The following is a 22,085-nucleotide window of genomic DNA, read 5'->3' on the forward strand; positions in this document are numbered from 1 at the left end:
CGCCACTCGGATGGCGCCCTGAACGCACCATCCGAGTGACGTATAAAGCGGCGTTCAAAGACAGACGGAAACGCCGTTTTTTACGTTACTCGGCACAAAACGCCGTTTTTATGCATCTTTGAACGGCGTTTTTTACGGCGTTCTCTGCCAGCTGTAACGGCGTTTAAAACGGCGTTTTATTGAAATTATGCAGGGCACTCCCCATGGTTCCCTCATCCAATTACTTTCAACTCATTTCACCCAATCAAAGAAGAGGAAGTGCAGACCACACTAATGCATCACCGATTCACCTTGCTGCTAAGTGATTGCCTATTCAGTACCAGTGCTTGTCACAGTATTCACTTGTATTATAATCCCACTATGCATTTTGATGTGTTTAAGGCATGATCGAGCAAACAAACGACAGAATACTTTTTCTGAAACCTTAACTGTGTTACCTGTTATGGCAGCTAACAGGTAATGAGCAGAGCTAGCTCTGCTCATTTCTGAGCTTCTTTCTTATTTTCCTCTTTACTTCTCTTAACCTTTAACTTATGTTTTAGCAATCAGATCCTGCCATCTTGCATTACCGCTTCGTGCTAGTTATGTTGACTTTTCTCTTCTTTTGTCTCCACTTTTTTCACCCGTGTTTGGACACTCGGCGCATGGCTCCTTTGTTTACATTAGGGATCAGCTGTTAGCGCTGCGCCCTGCAGCTGCGCTACCGGCAGACAGACCCTACATCCCCAGTGAGGGAAGAAACGGGGGTGATGTCTCCCGAGGACACCTCACACACCATCTCTCCTTCCTGTAATCACTTTAAATGTGAGATCGCTCCCTGATATGATTGAGGAGCTAATGACGCTAACCCGGTCACAGTGGCAGTATCCCGGTACTCCCTCTGTGAGTAGGCTGCCCGGCTTCCAGCTGCTGCGGGCGGACAAGACGAGAGACAGCGGTGAGAGGAAAGGAGGGGGGCTGGCAGTGTTTGTTAAAGACGGTTGTGGTATCTCTGGGCACATCGCTGTGAAAGAACAACTCTGCAACACAGACATTGCGCTATTAGCGGTTAGCATCCGTGGAGGTAGCCTGTGACTCTCTGTGGTCCGCAGACTGCAAACGCAATCTCCGAGAGCTCTTCTTCTAATATCAGGGGACTTTAATGATGTCTCGCTGGACTCCACACTGCCCACCTTCACCCAGTATGTGACCTGCCCCACCGTAGGCAATAAAACATTGTACTTAATGTATGCCAATGAAAAAGTGGCATACAGTTTATCACCTCCCCCTGCCCAGGGAAGATCCGATCGTAACCGAGTGCGTCTTGTCCCTGTGTGTGCAGCCCTTACTGTGCAGGGAGCCACTAATCACCCACGCAGTGCAGAGATGGACCCTGTTTCTGCAATGCCCTTTGTTTGAACTTCATCTCCTCTTGCTGCGACCCCACGGGCAACTTCCTTTGGCCTGCTGGTCTGGAAAATCCAACAGTTCATCTATATGTAAAGAAGGCACTTAAACTGGAACAGGCATAGCTGCGTTGATCCTGCTGTGGTATAGTGGGACAGTGCATTCCTCGAGTGCACATCAAGTTTGCAGCCTGCTAAAGATCACACACCATTGATTATGTGCCTCTAGGTATATATGGTTAAACATTTCCTAATGCAAATAACTACATGCAGTATTCTACCATGTGCAAACTTATATCACTAAAGGATTCTAACTGTCTAGTGTTTTAATGGACCTGTCAAAAGTATGTTGAGATTATAGAAGGCCCCTTTCAGAGCTAGGGGGAACTTCCTTATATGGTTGTAACTTGTAACTTGAAACTTGTTGACACACGAACCCTTCTGCCTATAAAAACCCTGCACAGAAGAATAAACTTTGAGTTGATTTTGGGAAAGCAGTCTCTGTATCATTTTGTTCTCCCAGGCTACTCCCGGCGCTGTAAACTAACCCGCTGAACGGCATACTGAGCTTACTTTGAATAATTAATCTTATACAAAACTCTGCTTATCGCTGCCCACGTCTCGAAGGAAACTCGATCCACGGATGACCCGGAAGGAGAGATTTCTTTCAGGAAATGCACTGATTTCCATGACAGAATTCACAACAACACAGACACAGGTCGGTTCTTTGAAACGGGTGTTTATTACTTGGGCCTTCTCTCCTTGGCTTCACCATCACCAGTACGGGAGGACAGGGAGCGATCTCACATTTAAAGTGATTACAGGAAGGAGAGATGGTGTGTGAGGTGTCCTCGGGAGACATCACCCCCGTTTCTTCCCTCACTGGGGATGTAGGGTCTGTCTGCCGGTAGCGCAGCTGCAGGGCGCAGCGCTAACAGCTGATCCCTAATGTAAACAAAGGAGCCATGCGCCGAGTGTCCAAACACGGGTGAAAAAAGTGGAGACAAAAGAAGAGAAAAGTCAACATAACTAGCACGAAGCGGTAATGCAAGATGGCAGGATCTGATTGCTAAAACATAAGTTAAAGGTTAAGAGAAGTAAAGAGGAAAATAAGAAAGAAGCTCAGAAATGAGCAGAGCTAGCTCTGCTCATTACCTGTTAGCTGCCATAACAGGTAACACAGTTAAGGTTTCAGAAAAAGTATTCTGTCGTTTGTTTGCTCGATCATGCCTTAAACACATCAAAATGCATAGTGGGATTATAATACAAGTGAATACTGTGACAAGCACTGGTACTGAATAGGCAATCACTTAGCAGCAAGGTGAATCGGTGATGCATTAGTGTGGTCTGCACTTCCTCTTCTTTGATTGGGTGAAATGAGTTGAAAGTAATTGGATGAGGGAACCATGGGGAGTGCCCTGCATAATTTCAATAAAACGCCGTTTTAAACGCCGTTACAGCTGGCAGAGAACGCCGTAAAAAACGCCGTTCAAAGATGCATAAAAACGGCGTTTTGTGCCGAGTAACGTAAAAAACGGCGTTTCCGTCTGTCTTTGAACGCCGCTTTATACGTCACTCGGATGGTGCGTTCAGGGCGCCATCCGAGTGGCGGAAAAAGCGGCGTTTGTCGGAACAGAACGCCGCTTTTTTCGGCGTTTTGAATAATTAAACGGCGTTTTTTACGCCATTTCTTAACCAAACGGGTTAGGAAAGTGGCGATTTATGGCTCTAACGGCTTGCCATACTCTGCCTGCCTCTATCGCGTTCGGTGTGAACACACCTTAACACATGATACTTCTTCACTGTTTGTGTCTGCTGTATGTGACTGTGTAGGTCATGTTTTCCACACCATAAAAGGAGCTCTTTTTAAAGATTACGGTGTTTCTAGTGTTTCTAGTAAATGCTGCTGCCCTCCATAACAAGTATCTGCTTTCAAAGAGTTTTCCTCCACAAACAGCTGCTCAGCGATCCCATGTGCCGTTCCTGTTGAAGTGTATTACTGTGGTGACCTTAATATTTTTATAGAGCCTCCACAAAGACTTTACCCAATAGTAGAATAATATGCGTAACATAAAAGGCTAAATTTCCATCAAAATCACGATGATCTTTAACTTTCCTTTAAAGCTATAAACCACTGTAACTGCGCTTACTTTGCGGGGGTGGGGGTAATTTCTGTAGGTCTTCTTGAACCGCAGATGCACAGCTTGCACAAAGAGACACACGCGGGGATGTTTCCAGCAGCTTGATGACTGTGCTTAAGAATCAGAGCAGCGGTACGACCCGACACTCCTCGGGGAGAAGGTCAGGACATTCTTCATCATTATTAACTGGCCCATAGCTGCACCTGTTTTTTTTTATCATCGACAGAGACCGAGGGGAAGCTAAATGCGGTATTAATATCCTGGGAATATTTTTGATCACTTTGCCTCCAGCTCTCCAACATCAGACCTTTCACACGAGGTGGAAAAACCACGCAGACAATTTCGCGGTAAGTGGGAAAGAAAGCCATCTAATAATTATTATTATTATTATAACAACTGTACGTCAGATATAATTTGTTAGCTTTAACCTCCTGCATTTTTAATTTCTCTTTGATATTTGGGCTGATTGGGACCTGATGAATGTAAAAACAAAGAATTACCAGATTTTTTTTTAACGAGAAAACTACTGTGACGAACATTAATGGCTATTGTTACATCTAAACACTGAAGTCACTTTAAGTGACAGTCCCGCAGTGTGAAAACGCATTTTCCCTGTATAAACACAGCAAACTATATACAGTGAGGTCATTACATTTGGCACACCTGCTAAAATTGTATCGTGCTTTCCTTTACTGCTGCTGCTTTATTATAACATCCAGTGTTCACAATACAGCAAGCAGAGTCTTCATTTTTTTTAAAAACCCTCGAGAACAAATACTTTTTTGTCCTCCTCCCTGTCATCTCCATATTCAACATCTTTTGTCGACTATATCCACTATCCCGACTCTGCACATGCCCTAACCACCTCAGCCTTGCCTCTCCTTGTCTCCAAGCTGCTCAGTCTGAGCCGCTCCTCTGCTGAACTCATTTCTGATCTTGTCCATCCTGCTTCATGACCTTTAATGATTAATTAGCTAATATTTTTTCTCTTCGCAGGTTTGAGGATAGTGCAGACACTGATGATGATGATTTGGTGCTTCCAGACTGTATTGTTGTTCATAGCTCACCTGGTTCTCTCAGACTGGGCCCCGGCTGCCCCCCCAACCCAAAACAGCTTCTTCTACGGTGACTACCTCAATGAAAGCGGCAACAACGAACGTATGCACATTATTGCTCAGACCCTAACCTTTTAATATAAAATTAGTATGATAAGTTAAATCTGTATTTATTCTGCAGTTCATTTTATTGGTATGAAACTCTACGTGGACTCTGCTGAGCAATCAGTGCTTTCGGTCAGAGGGGGTAATGCGACCCTACAATGCAGATTTTGGTATGAGCCTGTGCCGAGCTCACCAAGGGAGGTCCGGGTCAAGTGGTCCTGGCTGCCCGCCGCTGGGGGACAGGAGACTGATGTGATCGTGGCTTTCGGGACTCGATTCCGAAGTTTTGGAGATTTCAGGTTAAAGATATGATCAACTGAATAAGATAACCTGATCGCTGACTGTTTGACCATGTTTTTCTTTAAACTATTAACATGCACTGTCTGTCGGGCAGGGGTCGTGTGCAGCTCCGACAGGATTTCCCAGGAGATGCTGCACTTGTGTTGAATAAACTCTGGCTGAATGATACAGGTCGCTATCGATGCACTGTGGTGGATGGACTGGAGGACCAAAGCGCAGTGGTTCACCTAGAGCTACAAGGTACTGCATTTACACCTTCAGCTATCCTGTTTGCTTCCGTGAATGAAAGCTGCGACATGTAGAGTCTAGATCAGCGGTCCCCAAACTTTTTTGCACCACGGACCAGTTTAAGTCCGACAATATTTTCACGGACTGGTCATTAAGGTGTCGCGGAGAAATTCAACAAAATAAAACCGGTACCAGTACCAAAAAGAAGATGATTTATTCATAACACAAGGGAAAATTCCCAGAGAAACAGAGTTAACGATAAAAACGTCGGAAAAAAACCCTCTGACAAGCTAAAAACCGATAAAAATGGGGCGATCGTGGCTCAAGAGTTAGGAGTTCGCCTTGTAATCGGAAGGTTACCGGTTCGAGCCCCGGCTCAGACAGTCTCGGTCGTTGTGTCCTTGGGCAAGACACTTCACCCGTTGCCTACTGGTGGTGGTCAGAGGGCCCGGTGGCGCCAGTGTCCGGCAGCCTCGCCTCTGTCAGTGCGCCCCAGGGTGGCTGTGGCTACAATGTAGCTGCCATCACCAGTGTGTGAATGGGTGGATGACTGGATATGTAAAGCGCTTTGGGGTCCTTAGGGACTAGAAAAGCGCTATATAAATACAGGCCATAAAAACCCTGAAAACCAGAAATTTCGCATCCGAGCCTCATCTTTTACGGCCGTTACCAAACGACTTACGGACCGGTAGCGGTCTGTGGCCCGGGGGTTGGGGACCGCTGGTGTGGATATCCATTATAAAAGCAGACTGCTTACATTTGCAAATAAATAATCAATTTAAAAAAAAAAAAGACAAAAAAAAGACAAAAAAGAAAAGAAAAAAAACCCCTGCAAACAACTGACAAACATTTTACTTTCCAAATTGAGTTGTCATAGAAAACCACACAATTAACTTTAACCACTCATCTGTTTGGTTCAGCTGACCCAGTAGCCTGTGATTTCCCACTGTTGCAGATCAAAGTGTTCCGTTTTGTAGTTTGTAGTAAGAGCAGATGATTGCAAACCTACTTACTGGAATTTAAAAAAAACAAAACAACAAAACAACAACAACAACCCCACAAGCCAGTGGTAGTATCACCTGGTAAGCAAAGTAGTAACAATAGCTGAAATAACAATAGCAGTGAAAGCTTGACACACTTTGAAGTCCACATAGATATTCTGATGTCTGATTGAATCTTCCACCCAGGTGTGGTGTTTCCCTACCAACACCCTCATGGTCGTTACCATCTGAGCTTCCTGGGAGCCCAGCAAGCCTGTAAGGAGCAGGACTCGACAGTGGCCACCATCACACAGCTCTTCCAGTGTTGGAAAGAGGGAATGAACTGGTGCAATGCCGGTTGGCTAGCTGATGGGACAGTCCAGTATCCGATCACGCAGTCCAGGGAGCCCTGCGGGGGAGCCCGCCTCGCCCCGGGTGTCCGCCGCTACGATAGACTTCACCTCTACCCTAATCACTACGATGTCTTCTGTTTCTCCTCTTTGCTCCAAGGTGAGGCGAAGCAGAAGGTGATGCGAGGTCAACAAGGCCACAGAGAAGCTAAAGTGATATTGAGTGGCCATTTCCTGATGTGTAATTGTGTTTTCCTTACTGTGACATGTCAAGATGCCCACACTGACAAAGATTAGCAGATCCATTACTTAGCAGTTTCACACCCTCATTTCTGAAGAGCACAGTGGCACAGATTCCCATTATCCCTCTCTTTAAAGGTGCTAAGACTCATTACTTGAGCCTCCATTTATTTATACATATAGTGTATGAATAAATGACCTAACTGAATGTTATAATTCATCATAATTAATTTTACAGAAACTCAAGTACAAATACACATTAGCATTTATGGGTGATAAATCGCAGCTATATAGCAGTCTGAAACACGTCTGTGCAGCTAACTGTCAAAATAAATGTGTTTTATTCTAAGGGAGAGTCTACTACCTTCAGTCCTCTCACAAGATGAACCTGACTGAAGCTCAGCATGCGTGTCAGGAGGACGGAGCAGAGATTGCCAAAGTTGGACAGCTGTATTCTGCGTGGAAGTTCACGGGGCTTGACCGCTGTGATGCCGGCTGGCTGGCCGATGGAAGCGTTCGCTATCCCATCACCAGACCTCGAAGTAACTGTGGTCCGTCTGAGCCAGGGGTACGCAGCTTTGGTTTCCCACCTCCGCAGCACAAGCATGGAGTCTACTGCTACAAGTTAGATACTGAAAGAGTGTAGATCTCCACCCATCCTTGGTGGGCCATAACATTTAAATATTTTTTAAAATTGTTATTATAGCCAACAGGATGCTTAACACTGTAGACGAGTGCACTTCTGCAGTCTGCAAAACATCTACAGGTTCACAAGATGATGAACAGAAGAAACTTTAATGCTACAACATTTAAAAAAAAAAGAAAGAATCTAAACTCATATACATTTCTTTCCATGTGAGCTACTACAGATTTTACTTATAATTACCACTGAAATTATTCAAGTAGAATAAAACTACTTTCAGCTGTTTCTTCATTAACAAGGGCTCACCACATCAGCTAGCACTGCACATTTGATTTAGCAGTTTTTGTAGAGCTTTTTCACTTCTTGGATCCATATGTAAACCACTACGCTATGGAGCTTTAAATACTCCAACAGAATAGTAAAAAGAAAATCCCTCGTTATATTTGACACGAGGATTCAGAGCTCAAATACTAGCATTCCTGTACTTTTTAAACATTTTTTTTCCTTTCACTTTTACTATAGCTGAGAGACAGCAGGAATATAAAACGAAAACCTGGGGAGAAGGAAAATAACATTCAACAAAGTTGCTGTCTGATTTCCTCTTTCATATATGAACGTAAAGCATTTACTGTGACGTCTCACCAAGTTGTACTTACATCGTATCTGAAGCACATGACAATCAACTCAAAATCTAGCAAAGGAGCCGTCTAGTTGATTTTTTTTAATGGAAATATATATCCTATTTATTACAAATAAAGATCCTCATACAGAACATCTGGTTTTGTCTCTCTGCTGCTGCTCAGTGTTTGAATGTATAACTCAAGCATGCCACCTGTCCTCAACAAATAAGTCTGTTAATTGTTAAACTAAAAAAAAAAAAGTGTTTGAATTCAACTATCCTGCTAATTCGCACACATTTATATTAAATACTGAAATGTTTGAAATAATTGTCATGTTGTAAGTTTGCATTTGAGATGCAGTAGCCTGGCACAAAGACACAAAACACTCCAGGCTTTGTCCACAGTGAAAAAGAAAACATATCACTTCCACTTCTTTAAGTAATTCATGTGCAATCAAAATAAATAAATCTGTATTTTTTTTATATATATATATATATATATATATATATATATATATATATATATATATATATATATATATATATATATATAAAAAAGACGGTATGCTCTTCTCTATGTAAATTGAGCTTCGAGAAGAAGATGCTCGATTTTCATCCTGACCCCTGCCTTTTTCTGAGGAGCCAACTTCTTAAACACTTTCGTGAGGGTCATAAAGTAATACTCATCGCAGTCTTGTGGTTTTGGAGTGTCTGTCTGTACTCCTTTGTGACATTTAGAGGAGTCCATCTCTGTACTCCTCTTCATTTTCCTCCCAGTGTCACATTTGCCTGATCTGGTGAAACTGTGAGACACAGAATGGCCGCCGCTGGCTCTGTGGCTGTTTTGGCCCTCTGAATCTTGGCCCTCTGAATCTGAGACGATAGTTATGCCGTTACCGTTCACATCCCTCTCCTGTAGAGATAAAACATTTTTTAAACCAATTAAAATCTCTTGGATGACTTTCCTTTTTGTTGGTTTGATGCTCAATTGGTAGAACTGGTTCCACATCAACAACGTTGAAAGAACACACTGAAACATTTGGAGCTATTAAGCAAATAGCTTAAATATGTGCAGGGTTCACATCTCGCCATAAGGATTGTGGTAATCAGTGGGACCTTCAACCGATGTTAGCATATTTAAATTTAGCAATGAAACAGAAGCAGCTGGTTGAAGGTAATGGGTATTAGGTGACTGCTGCTTGTCTGATATATGGCTGGCAGTGCATGATTTTATTAATATAAATAGAAAGGTACTCTACTACAATTAAAGGTCTGTAAAAATCTTAAAATGAAACCCATTCTCTCAACCCCCTCAGCCCCAGTTATCATGAATGTTGAATATCAGAGACATCCACTCATTCTGGGCCATCTCTTTTTCCTTCAGAGAAGGGGAGCTGTGCCCCATCTATAAATTTCTTGGATGTCCCCCTGATGTTTTTAATAAATGCTGGTTTGCTTTGTTTGGACAAGCTGACCAATTGGAAGTGACTGAGTCTCTTTCTAAAGTGGCTACAGCTTTTCCACTAGACCACACACAAAGTATTTAATAAAACTATAGACATGCACACTAAATATTTAGGAACATTGTTAAGAGATAATGCATATCTGCTTTAACGTAGAGCATGTGCAGCACTACACCATCACACCCTCACCATGTCATATGAAGGGCTCCCTCTGTCATTTTGGAATCTTTGTGTCAATTCAGCCTGTAGTTTGGATAATTTCCGGACCCTCCTCTGTTGTTGCTCACTGCAAAATGACAGATGACTGTGGAAAGTTTTCCTTCTTATCACTGTGGCTTTGCAGTACAAACAGTGGTAATGCGCCTGACTTCTGCACTGGAGTCTACACCTGTGGAAGGTGTATTCTGAAACAGAAAAGATGTAAACATCATGATTAGGAATGAGTTGGTTTAACTTAAACTTAAAGTTCTGAAACATACTTCCAGTTTCAAAGGCTTCCCTTTGATGGCTGTCCAAGTGGATCCTAAGACTGGGGCGGTTTGTGGGTTTGAAAATTTCAGGTGAACAAAACGGACAATGAAATTTTCCTGGAGAACAGCAAGTGTTGCATTTTTGCAGAGCAGGAATAGAAGATTCCTTCCGGATAGACACGTGAAACTGGAACAGATAATAAAGTCATTAATCCGAAAATATCAGATGCACGAAGAAGGGCAGCCAATAACAAGTCCTGATTTCTGCTGGAGGTACGACAGCAAGGAAGCTTAGTAGAAATGCAATTACTTGGAAACAGCAATGTGGAATTATAAAGTTTTAATTTGTGTTATTTAATGTGTCCAATGCAAGGGAAAAAAATGTGTAATTCTGATTGCAGTTGAATCACTTTTAATGACTCTTAGACTATGTTTGTCAGCAACTGCTAGCCTTTTTCAGAGTTAAACTTACTCCTTTGCATCTCTTTGTTTAAGAGATGCAAACTGTTTGTTTGCATTTTTCTTTTTTGACCTTGTTTAGGTCAAAAAAGAAAAATGCAAACAAACAGTTCCTGTGACTAATGACTAGCTTCATTGTTAGCCACCTGCTAGATAAGCTGAATGACACTTAGTTAGTTGCCAAATAGAAAACAGTCAACCTGCTATGAAGGCAAAAGACTTATAATCAATGCTGCCTAGAATAAAAATACTTACATTTAACTGCTTGGGACTGTCCATCTTTCTCACAGAGCTACCTGAGGCCTGCTCTTCTTCTTTGGGGAGCTCACTGCAGTTTTTCACCCTTTATATTGCTTTGCTGCCTCCCTCTGGTTTTGAAGTGTCTGTCTGTACACATTAACATTTTTGTACTCATTTTCGTCATCCTCACGTTCACCTGACCAGGGGAAGCGTCGGTGCTCTGAAATGATAGTTATTTTGTTACAGTCAAAACCTTTGATGTAACTCGCCTCTTAGTGTGATGCTCAGTTTGTAGTAACATGCAGGTAACATTATTCAGCATGCCCACATCTTTCTAAAGGCTTATAAACCAGCTTTGTCACCGACTGCTAACCATTTTTAGGGTTAAAGTTACTCTTTTGCTTCTCTTATGTTAAATACAAATATAAGCAAACAATTTCCAGTGTTATGATAGCATACATATCAGCCTATCTGATATGTTGCCTGTAAGCCAATTAGCTACCAGACAGAAGAGTTAACCTCCTATGAATATAAAAGGCTCATAATAACTGTTAGTTGCTAGCTAAAACAATATTTGCATTGAACTGTTGGTCACTGTCCGTCTTGCTCACAGAACTACCTGAAGCCTTTTCCAGTCTTTTCTATGAATATAGCAGCAATTGGTTATCCTTTAAATTGCTTTACTGCCTCCTTCTGGTTCCTGTCAACAATAATTTGAGTCTTTTAATTGAATTTTACAAAACCTTTAACATTAATCCCCCCCCCCCCCCCCCCCCCCTTTACTAAGTCCACAGCCTAAAGTACATGTGCAAACTTGATCGTAACTTGCACCAGTTCTGATGTAAAACTGTAACCACTGCTATCTATAAACAGTAAGTACAGTTATCAGTAAAGAAGTATGCACAAATCTTGAGTCACCGCTCTTGTCTTTATATTTTGCTAGAAAACTGCTAAATAAATGCAGCGATTTTTTTGAGTTTGTACAGTTCTAATGAACATGACAGTCAATATTTATTATGACCATCTTTATCCTTTGACACACCCTGAACTTTCTTAGACAACTTCCTTCTTTAAATAGTCTTCAGGAATAGTTCTTCAGGCTTCTTGAAGGACATTCAAAGCTCTTCTTTGAATGTTTTGCCTTTTGTTGTGTTCTCTGTCAAATTTCTCCCACACTAAGGTTGAGGTCCAGGCTCTGTGGAGGCCAATCCATGACTGATAGTTTTCCACTATGTGTTTTTCTATCTAGGTGAGATTCCAATGCATTGAGAATGTGTTTGGGATTATTGTGATGCTAAAACAAATGCGGTTCCCAGAAACTTTCCAAATGGTATTTCATGCTGGATTAAAATTTCACAGCACTTTTCTGTGCAGAACAGCAGTTGCTGAAATGAAGCCACAAACCCTCGTGTTTTACAGAGGCTGTAGGCACTCACCTCACTCCTGACCTCCTCTATACTTGCTGATGATGATTTTGAAGCAAAAACCTTACATTTGGATTCATCACTCCATAAGACTTCTTGTCACTGATTTTTAGAACAGTTTTTATGTAACTTGGCATGCCTGTGCCTTTTCTCCCTGTTTCCTTCCTTGAGAATGGTTTCTCGACTACCACCCTTCCACTGTGAATATTTCTGATGATGCTTCAGTGAACAGTGTAGATGGAGCAGGTCCTGTCAGGTCTTTGGTGGATTTTGTTCCCCTGTTTTTTAATAACATGACTCTCGGATACTTTTCATCTGCTGTAGATAGTTTTACGTTTAAAGATATACCTGGAAAAAAAGATAATAGGGGAAAAGCTGGGAGCCGAGGATCAAGATGATACTGACAACCTTAAAGCTGCTTAAAAGGGAAAAACAATATTTTACATGATGTTTCTTTACTGTTAATGCTGCTGTTTACTCTATCTGTACCAGACTTTAGACAGGACATAGTTTTTATTAGGTGAAGTTTTTGTTATTGAACTTCCCAACATGATCCCAACCATACTCGAGATGCTGACTCACAGTCAAACCAAATATTGCACTGTCTCAAACACAAATGCCTCATACACCTGAAAGATACTGAGGGGTGTGTGAATGTACACTGACGTTTCTGCTTTCTTCTCACTGTTCACACATAATATTTCATTTCAGATTTTCAGAGGTCAAAGCTTTGCCACCCAGAACTCCTCACGCTCAATTAAGTTGCCTTTGAAAATAATTTTCTGCATGATATTCACGCTGAGTTCAGGAAATCAAGGAAATCTATTATCTTGCCTGGCTGTGTGATGCAGATGGGGGATCATGTGAAATTAAGGCATGAATGTCATGTTGATAAGAATTTAAAATGCTTTGTTTTAAATAAGTAGATGCTACATATATCCTTGAGCTCCACATTACAACCAAAACATATGACTGTCATCTGGTGGATTTAAAGGTTGTGGTTCTCATTGCTTACCGAAAAGCCTCCATTTCAACCAAAGAATTGTCCGTTTATATATAACAGAAACAAAAATATGATGTTTTCAGAGTTTCGCTTTAATATAATAATATAAAACTGTCATTCAACTATAAAACTTTATGGGTGATTCAGTCCCTATACAACCACAGTGAGAGCTAAAGCAAATAATTCCTTGAAGTACATCCTAAGAAAGGCACAATCCCACCACTTGCAAAAGATGGTGAGCAAAGAGGAGCTAATCCCACTCCTCGTCCTCCTGCCGCCCCTTGATTCCAGATAAGACACTTTGATCCTCAGGTGTCCCAACAGGTGTTGATTGTATCTCCGGTGTTTGATCCTTTGAGGAATTTCCTCTGCTTTGCCACACGGTGGAGTCAGTGTAATACAACACAAGGACTTTTGCAGACAAAATAAGCAACCCCAGTCATCTCATAAACTGCTCACATAGGAATTGAAAAGGAGAAAAGAAAAAAAAGGAGGAAATGATCGTTTTAGATCCCAGACAATCAGTGAATCAACAATCAGATATAAGTCATTAAATGCTAGACAGAAAACGACCTTCAGAGAGTGCCACCTTCTTACTGCTTTTCTTTGTGAAACTACTTTCTCTGTACACAAACATCCTTTTTATGAATCTCTCGTTAAATGGAAACAGGGCATCCTATTGTGAGTCATTTTATACAAATTGGTTTGTTTGTATAAAATGATCTAAAACCTGTTTTTCTGTTGAGTAACTGGTTCCCGAAACTGACCCGAAAGCAGAGCACTGTGTGTTTGGCAAGCTATGGCATCTGTGTTTTATTGGAAAGGAAAGACACAAAGAGTGCAGTTTTACAGCCATGTGTAAAAATGCCTCTAAATAGAAACAAAACAAAGGCGGTGGATAAAATTTGACCAAATATGAGGCTGCCAAGTACACAAATGTTTGGTTTGTTGGCTTTACAATGTGGACTTTTAATAATCTACCTTGCATAACAAGTAATTCTTCACAAAAACATGCATTAGGTGGATTCATTCATTTTGTTCTCACATTAGAGCCAACAGCAGAATATGCAATATAGTTCCACTTCATGGTCCTTTGTAATGGCTTTATAGCAATTTTGTTTTAGGGAAAAAATATCCTGTTTCCAATACAGGTGCTAATTGCCTTGCAGGTCAGGTTACGGTAAATTGTAATTAGCCAACATTATACAGCAATCTGCCAATACAGCAATGTGTGAGAGATTTTACAGGACTCTGAAAACCTAAATATACACCATGCCTCAGTAGCTTGTAGAACCAGCTTCAACAGCAACAACTTGAAGTAATGGTTTTCTGTTTAACTTTATCAGCCTTTCACATCACTGTGGAGGAATTATGGCCCACTCTTCTATACAACACTGCTCCACTTCATTGAAGTTTATTACCATTAGTTATGCATGCCTAAGTCTTGCCACAGTATTTCAGTCGAGCTGAAGTCTGGACTTATCATTTTCAGCCATTCTGTTGTAGATTTACTGCTGTGCTTGAGCTCAAGTCCTGTTGAACGACCCCGTTCTTTCCAACCTTTAGTTGTCACACAGATGCCCACATGGCCTACAGTTGAGTTTGTGGTCAGCTCAATGACACCACCACCATGTTTAGTTGGTATGAGGTGTTTGTGCTGATATGGCGTCTTGTTTTGTTTTTTGTTTTTTGTTTTTTTTTTTCAAATATGCTACCGTGCATTACAGCCAAAGATCTGTAATCTGGTCTCATATGTCAAAAAGACATTGTTCCAGAAATCTTGTGGGTCATTGTCATGCAACTTTACCAGCTCTAGTGTCGTGTTCTTTTTAGAGAGAAGCGGCTTTTTCCTGGCAACCCATCCAAACAAACCAAACAAGTATTTTTAGTGAATTTAGATATTGAACTTGAACATTTAACATACAAACCAAGGGCCTGTATAGTGTGAGATGTAGAATTTGCCAGAATTTGTGTTTCTGTAAAGGCGCTCACACTTTCTTATCAGCTAATCAGTTAATTAAGTGCATTTAATTATCAGCACCTGGCTGCTACTTGTCCACCTAATTCCTGTGGAAGCACCAAAGATGTACTTAGTGTCTTTTTCATGTAGAGCTGTTTTTCAGAGCACAATAATGATACAAAACTAACAAATATATTTAGGGTTCTAAACTTATGCATAATTTAACAATTATTATTTTACCTAATTTTTAGGTTAAAGGAGCATTTTTATATTGTGCTACATTTGCCTAGCAACATGAACTTTTGTTTCACTACAGGCTGCTTTTGTATACATGAGAGGACTGTAACACAGAAGTCACACAGCTAGAAGTGACTTCTTCAGTATTCTAGTTATCTATATTTTGTCAAGTAATACTGTGTAATACTCAGAGAAATTTTTTTATGACTTTTGGTGCAGATGTAGTCTCAGTATCAGAGGTGTTGATTATTTGACTGTTGACCTTGAAGAACACAATTACACCATAAAATGAAGGCTTTGTTGCTGATTCTTCTTCTTCAAGAAATTCATGAAACTCTCAGACTACAAGCTGCCAGAATATAGCTCTGTCAAACTATAAATATAAGTCTTACAAGCCTAACTGAATTCCACACTTGGCCACTTGCTCTTCATAGTTGAGGTTGTAAGGCCTAACACAAGCAATATTTTGGTGCAACCTCAGGAAACAGTGTCATGGAGTTGGTTGGGAAGTTTCAAAACAAAACAGAAAAAGGTCAGCAGCAGACTGGCCAAAGTAACACCACAGCAATGTGAGTGTGTAAAGACACACTCACATTGCACATTACACACACACACACACACACACACACACACACACACACACACACACACACACACACATACATACATACATACATATATATACATATATGCCACAAGGTTATGAAAGAAAATCTGTAAAAGAAAGCGGGAAATGGGAAATAATTGGAGAGTTCATCTTCCACCAGTTGCCCTAAAGTCACGCGTCTGTCAGCCCCGGTTACTCAAAGAGCCTCTGTCTTCTCTGATTAGATAAGTGAAATGCTACCAATGAGGCACTTTCTGTAAAGTGCTTTCTGTCTTTATGGTGATTTTACACCTTCTATAACTCAGTGAAGTGGCATAGTGTGCACTATAGGACTCTGTCTATCATATCTTAAAGGTGATGATATTGATTATGCCATGGTGCTCATGATAAAAATCAGGAATTCAGTGGAAAGCGTTCATATGACTTGTAGCTGATATTATATTACAGTACTGTGCAGAAGTTCATCTAAGTTAAAACTCTTTACAACTAGTGCACATGTGATGCATCAAAAGGTTATGCTGGATAAAAAAAATGTATCACTTCTGTTACCTCATTGTTACCATGACCACTTATTTTAAAATAGTTTTTTGTTATTTTAATTTTTGGTTTTATTGTCATTTCATTGTGCATATGTTTTTAAATTGCTGTACTAATGTAAACTGCTTTTGGGCTTTGAAATGGACCTAGAAATAAAACGTATTATTTTTTTATTATCTTTATGTAAAAAAAAATGTAAAAGGGGCAGTAACATTAAAAAGGTATGCTTTCCTGGGTCCTGTAATAACTCTGTAACTAACTAGACTTTCCTGGTTTGAGATGTTTCTTCTCGTGATTAAAATTAAATGGCACTTGCCTTGTAAAGTTCAAAACACTAAAAGAATACATTCGAAAAACCTAGCGGCAGTGTCTATTTCCATAAAATAGGGATTTGAGAGAAAAAAAATCCTTCACCAAGCTTCACCGAGCAGTTTCATGTAGGAACCTTTTCCATCGAAGTTGACAATATTAGCGGCTCGCATTCATGATGGCTGTGACGTCATGTAAACATTAATATAGCTGGTTAAATTAAGATGAAATAGTATAGTTTAATCGTATACTGCAGACCAGAAACAGTTAAATTAAGATTAAAATAAAGAAGTTGACGCTACTTCTATTCCGCTTCTGATTGGCTGAGAATAGAAGTACTTACGCCTCCGGCCAACTCGAAGTGTTTAAATAGCCAATCGCGTGGCTCCCTCCGGTATGTGTAGAAGCGACAGAGAACCAAGGTCCTCTTTGGTGGAAGACCGTGTGCGCGTGACAGCCCGTCTCCTCCGCTCTTACCTTACTCACTCAACTCAAGTACCATGGAGGAATCAAGTAGTTGACGTTTCCTGCTGCAACCTTCTCTTTTTAAGCTTCTTCTCGTCTGATCACTGTGCTCCTGACCCGGTTTTATTGACGTTTTGACCTCTCGGCTACTTACGGAAACATGAAGTACATCATCGGTATTGGCGGGTGAGTACTAGACGATGAATGGCTAAGCTAAGCTAAGCTAAGCTAAGCAACCTTGTAGGCCTTGTAAGGCCGTCACACGTGGGGACGGCGGTCATTACATCCGGTATGGCTTTTTGTTCGAACCGTAACGTTATAACATTTCGATTGCCACTCATTGGGTTCTGTAAATATTAAACTAACCATGTGGTAATTTATGAATAATAGCTAACGTTGTAAGCATGTAATATAGCCGAGTACACCATGCACCCGGCAGCCCTGACATTACACGTTAAAATGCATTAGATGAGTAATTAACGAGGAAATATGGCTGCCTACTACCTTAAAATGACCCCGCAACACATGCCCTATTTTACATCAACCACACTTCATTCATTTTAATTCCTTTTCTTCCCCTGTAGTGTAACCAACGGAGGGAAAACCACCCTCACCAACAGACTGATCAAGAACCTGCCCAACTGTTGCGTGGTACATCAGGATGACTTCTTCAAGGTGAGCCACATGCATATCTCCATATCTTTACATTTTGGATTTAGTTCACCAAAGAGACTGCTCTGGGTAGCAGTTTGACACAGTGTGTGTATTGTTAAAAAAAACAAACAAACAAACAAAAAAAAATCTAGCGCCTTCCATATAGCAGAGTGTAGCATTAGTGGAATGTACCTGGGTACATCTCATCAATGTATGTTTCAGCCCCAAGATCAGATTGAAGTTGGTGAAGATGGCTTTAAGCAGTACGATGGTAAGCCTGGGTTTTTATGAAGGGCTTTGTGTGTGGGTGTCTGTGTGTGTTTGTGTTTTGCGTGTATGACTCAACCTTAATGTTGTGTTTCATTCCTAACGTGCATGCAATGTAAACGAAATCTGGGAGTTTGAACATGTGTTTCTCACTTGTTTTCTTTTTTGCAACTTTCTGCACACTTCTGTTTTTTTTTTTTCTTCCTTCTCCCCCTCTGCCATCTCTTCAGTCATCACTGCTCTGGACATGGAGGCTATGATGAGTACCATCTATGCGTGGCTGGAGAACCCGGTGAAGTTTGAGAAGTCTCATGGCGTTAATAACACCCTGGATTCTGAGATCGTGCCAAAGTCTGACCGCAAGGAGGATGAGGAGACTCACATCCTTATTGTGGAAGGCTTCTTGCTTTACACCTACGAGTAAGAATCTGTGCTTAGCTACATGTGAGTTAAGTGCTTGTTCTCGAAGTCAAATGACACCAATTCATCTGTACCTGTTGCAGACCTTTGATCGACGTGCTGAACCAACGCTACTTTATTTCCATCCCATATGAAGAATGCAAAAAGAGGAGGTGGTAAGTGCTCTAGTGTTGTTCTTCACATGTGTTTGCCATCCATGCAGCTGTAGCTTAATCTTTTTTTTTTTAACTGGTCTTGTGTCATTCTGCAGCTCAAGAAACTACCTGGTACCAGACCCACCTGGCCTTTTTGACGGCCACGTCTGGCCCATGTACCTGAAACATAAGAACATCATGGAGGCATCAGCTGTTGATGTTGGTAAGTTGATTCCGTTTTTTATTATTGTAAATGTTGTAACCATGTGTGGTGCTTTGTCACATAAAGGCTGACCACACTGATTAAATGTGTGTGTATCCTCTTACAGTGCAGCTGGACGGAACCAAGTCAAAGGAGGCGCTGTTCAACTTTGTCTATGGCGACATCCTGAATAACATCCAGAAGTCTCTCTAACAAAAGTATTAAAATCCTGTAATTATATAGCAAAAAAAACCTGTTTTATATGTAAACTTCTGTTACTGATTTTGTGTACTTTCTGTATTGCAGATCATCTGATTGGCTAAAAGGATCATATAATCAATCTGCAAGCTGAAGACCGCCTTGCCTTAAGTTTCCACCTGGCAGCTCATTTATCAGAGTGCTATGTTTTTTTTTTGTTTTTTTGTTATTTTGTAAATGTTTACCTTTCAGCATATGATGCTGGCATGATTTTATATCGATCGTATTTATTGCTTTGATACAGAGTACACTCCAAAGAGAATTGATGGATTTGTTAACAGGATGGTTGCACTCAAGTTGCGTATGTCAATAAATGATCCTCCTGCCAATTACAACGTGTACTGATTATTTTTAGAACACGACACTCCCACTTCAGCTGTTGCAAAATGGAACTTTGTGAATTCTGAAGTGTTTAACTTTAAATTGGTTATTTAAAATATACACCAGGAACATTGAGTAGCTGCTTAGATGGGCACATTTAGCTTTCTCTATCTTGCTCCCAGGCAACAGTTGGTGCAAACGATAAGAGGGACTCTCCTCGTGAGTACAGCTTATCCAAATTCACACACATTTGGACTCTTCTTTCATACAGATTAAACTCAATTACATAACTTTGAAGTTTTACTGATTAAATGGGTTCGTGTAACAAATCGCATGAATAAACGGCTGAAAACAGTCTCATTTAGGAAAAAACATGCAGTGTCAGATTGGACAATGGTGTAAGGCACACAGATCATGTTTTTGAGTATATGCTATAGTTTGTTTCTTAAGCACATTAGTGAGCGGAGGTTGTTTTAAAAGTGTTTTTGATTATTAAAAAAAAAAAGCACTATGCATTTTTTTTTTTTTTTTTTTTTTTTTACTTGTGTCCTACTAAAATCTTAAACATCTACGGTGCTTAACAAATGTATTAACCACCTGTCATAAAAAGAAACATCTTAGGAATTAAATATTTTAGAAATGTAAATACCAGTAATGTTATTTATTAGGAAAGCAAACTGAATGTATCTTGTGTCCAAATTTGAGGCGACACATTGGACGCCTCATAGAAAAACTGGTAATTGCCAGTACTGTTAATTTAGATCCTGTATAAACCTTACACTTAGTGATCAGTAATTGGGCCCATTCACTCATTTTTAACGTTTTTATACCTTATCCTATAAACAAACTTCAGTTTTCCCCCATGTTTAGCAAATGTAGGAAATTTGATGTTATTTTCCAGCTTTTATAGACGTGTCAAAATTATATTAAAAATCCAACAAAGAATAAAAACCCATGACTGAGTTTAAACAAGTAGTGCTAATTACACATTTACAGAAACATCGACCTTCATATAAAGACCCCTACAGACTGTTAGCTAACACAGACCGTTAGCCACGTTTAAAGATTTCAAATGATACTTATTTAATGTGCACTTTGAATAATAAAAATAGGAATAATAGAAATTGTGTAGCCACATATGGACTAAACCCACATCTTTCTATGTAATTTTTTTGAAGCAAAAAAAGATGTTCCCTAAAAGTCTCAGAAAGTTTTCCTTTTGCTTTTGAAAATTGAAAAGGAAAAACTCGAGAGAAATGATATGAATCATTTCCCTAATGTTTTATAAACAGGCCTATATAATGTGCACGAGTCAATACAGAGTGTTGTACTTCTATTACAGCTGATGAAATCTAATTCAGCAGAAGAACTATCTGAGCTGGGTGTGTCCTCTGGGCCTCTCTGAGTCACTCCACACGTTATGTAATGTGGCTGAAGGAATGTATGGAGGCATTATGTAGGTCAGAGAAATGTGAGAAGTGCTTTTTTCCCTCTTTGTCAGTGTCGAGTCGTCGTCTCATCGTTTGCAGTTATTGTGCAGAAAGCTCCTTTTCAATATCCTTTGGATTGGTTAAAAAATATGACTCATTGTACAAGAGGAGCCGTTTACCCTGATGTTAAACTAACCAGCCTTTTGAAACAAACTGAATTATATTTTTAGATCTGTCGTCATAAATCTTTTCCCTTTAGTAGTCACTGTTTCCCCAGTGTCCAGTGTGTTATTGTGGAATGAAACAGACATGTTGATATTATACTACAAGCATGCATGAAGGCCTGAGCGCATGGTACAAAGCAGCTTTTATGGTTTTTTGAGGTTAAAAAGCAGCTGCACTGAACAACCCCAGAGGAGGTGAATTAGGCTCTTACAAGCTGTGTGTTAGATTTTATTATAGATTTCATGTTTTATTGTTGTATTTATCGACATCGATGGCCTCCATACACTCTTCAGTCTGCTTAAACTTCCCCTCATTTTGGTTTTGATTGTTGTGATTTTTTTTCAGCGAAAAGCTTCATACATTCATTTAGAATATTTGATTTATGCTTGGCCTCGGGAGTAATTTTGTATCCTGGATAAAAGTATTGTACTGTGACCCTGTAGCGGCCATTCGGACCAACAATAATCTGTCCCCCTTTTTTCAGCTTCAGCGTGGCACACGACAGGGGTGCCCTTTGTCACCTCTCCTTTTTGCCATCGCAATTGAACCGCTAGCTATTGCTCTAAGACACTGTGTTGAGGTTGAGGGAATACGTCGTGGGGATATCGAGCATAAAGTCTCTCTTTATGCCGACAACATGCTCTTGTTTATTTCCAACCCTTTAAATAGCCCCCCTAAACTTTTAGATGTACTTAAGGAATTCGGGACAATTTCCGGATATAAGGTGAATTTCGGGAAAAGTGAGGCAATGCCTTTAGGTACAATAACCGGGGAACTTTCGTCTATTTTAGCACCTTTCAAGCTCAGCTATAACAAGTTCAAATACTTGGGCATTTGGATTACGCAGAACCATAAAAACTTGTATAAAACCAATTATCTTCCTTTATTGTCTAAACTAAAGGAGGATTTTGGAAAGTGGGAGTCCTTGCCTCTTTCGCTGGGTGGTAGATTAAA

General features: G+C 40.4%; 3 protein-coding genes and 1 long non-coding RNA gene across 7 annotated transcripts; 2 read left to right on the top strand and 2 right to left on the bottom strand.

Moving 5' to 3' along the window:
• The first annotated feature begins 1,925 nt into the window (after positions 1 to 1,925).
• LOC113019587 (hyaluronan and proteoglycan link protein 3-like) lies at positions 1,926 to 8,201 on the top strand. 3 transcript variants are annotated; one of them, XM_026163363.1, is made up of 8 exons: positions 1,926 to 2,103; positions 3,564 to 3,686; positions 3,818 to 3,873; positions 4,523 to 4,684; positions 4,763 to 4,985; positions 5,081 to 5,226; positions 6,402 to 6,704; positions 7,135 to 8,201. In XM_026163363.1, the coding sequence occupies exons 2-8, from the start codon at positions 3,631 to 3,633 to the stop codon at positions 7,428 to 7,430; spliced, it is 1,242 nt and encodes a 413-aa protein (XP_026019148.1). In that variant the 5' UTR covers positions 1,926 to 2,103; positions 3,564 to 3,630; the 3' UTR covers positions 7,431 to 8,201. The 3 variants fall into 3 exon arrangements, with proteins under 3 accessions (XP_026019148.1, XP_026019154.1, XP_026019162.1); XM_026163369.1 differs by having other exon boundaries at positions 3,564 to 3,658; positions 3,753 to 3,873; XM_026163377.1 differs by lacking the exon at positions 3,564 to 3,686 and having other exon boundaries at positions 3,753 to 3,873.
• Positions 2,108 to 3,524, bottom strand: LOC113019610 (uncharacterized). Its single transcript, XR_003272056.1, has 2 exons — positions 2,541 to 3,524; positions 2,108 to 2,330 (listed from the first exon to the last, which is right to left on the bottom strand). It is a non-coding gene; the product is annotated as an uncharacterized LOC113019610 (long non-coding RNA).
• Positions 8,202 to 8,609: 408 nt separating the features above from the next.
• Positions 8,610 to 10,827, bottom strand: LOC113018711 (uncharacterized). The gene is made up of 4 exons (XM_026162067.1): positions 10,694 to 10,827; positions 9,989 to 10,166; positions 9,699 to 9,913; positions 8,610 to 8,959 (listed from the first exon to the last, which is right to left on the bottom strand). The coding sequence occupies exons 1-4, from the start codon at positions 10,715 to 10,717 to the stop codon at positions 8,621 to 8,623; spliced, it is 756 nt and encodes a 251-aa protein (XP_026017852.1). The 5' UTR covers positions 10,718 to 10,827; the 3' UTR covers positions 8,610 to 8,620.
• A 6,313-nt stretch (positions 10,828 to 17,140) lies between these two features.
• Positions 17,141 to 19,487, top strand: mibp2 (muscle-specific beta 1 integrin binding protein 2). Of its 2 annotated transcripts, XM_026163389.1 has the most exons (8): positions 17,141 to 17,406; positions 17,805 to 17,895; positions 18,097 to 18,145; positions 18,372 to 18,561; positions 18,645 to 18,716; positions 18,812 to 18,918; positions 19,025 to 19,115; positions 19,204 to 19,487. In XM_026163389.1, exons 1-7 carry the CDS (start codon positions 17,381 to 17,383, stop codon positions 19,108 to 19,110), a joined length of 621 nt encoding a protein of 206 aa, XP_026019174.1. In that variant the 5' UTR covers positions 17,141 to 17,380; the 3' UTR covers positions 19,111 to 19,115; positions 19,204 to 19,487. The 2 variants fall into 2 exon arrangements, with proteins under 2 accessions (XP_026019174.1, XP_026019180.1); XM_026163395.1 differs by lacking the exons at positions 17,141 to 17,406; positions 18,097 to 18,145 and having other exon boundaries at positions 17,848 to 17,895.
• The last annotated feature ends 2,598 nt before the right edge of the window (positions 19,488 to 22,085 follow it).

Source organism: Astatotilapia calliptera, chromosome 1 (assembly GCF_900246225.1).
Source record: "Astatotilapia calliptera chromosome 1, fAstCal1.2, whole genome shotgun sequence".
NCBI classification, from domain to species: domain Eukaryota; kingdom Metazoa; phylum Chordata; class Actinopteri; order Cichliformes; family Cichlidae; genus Astatotilapia; species Astatotilapia calliptera.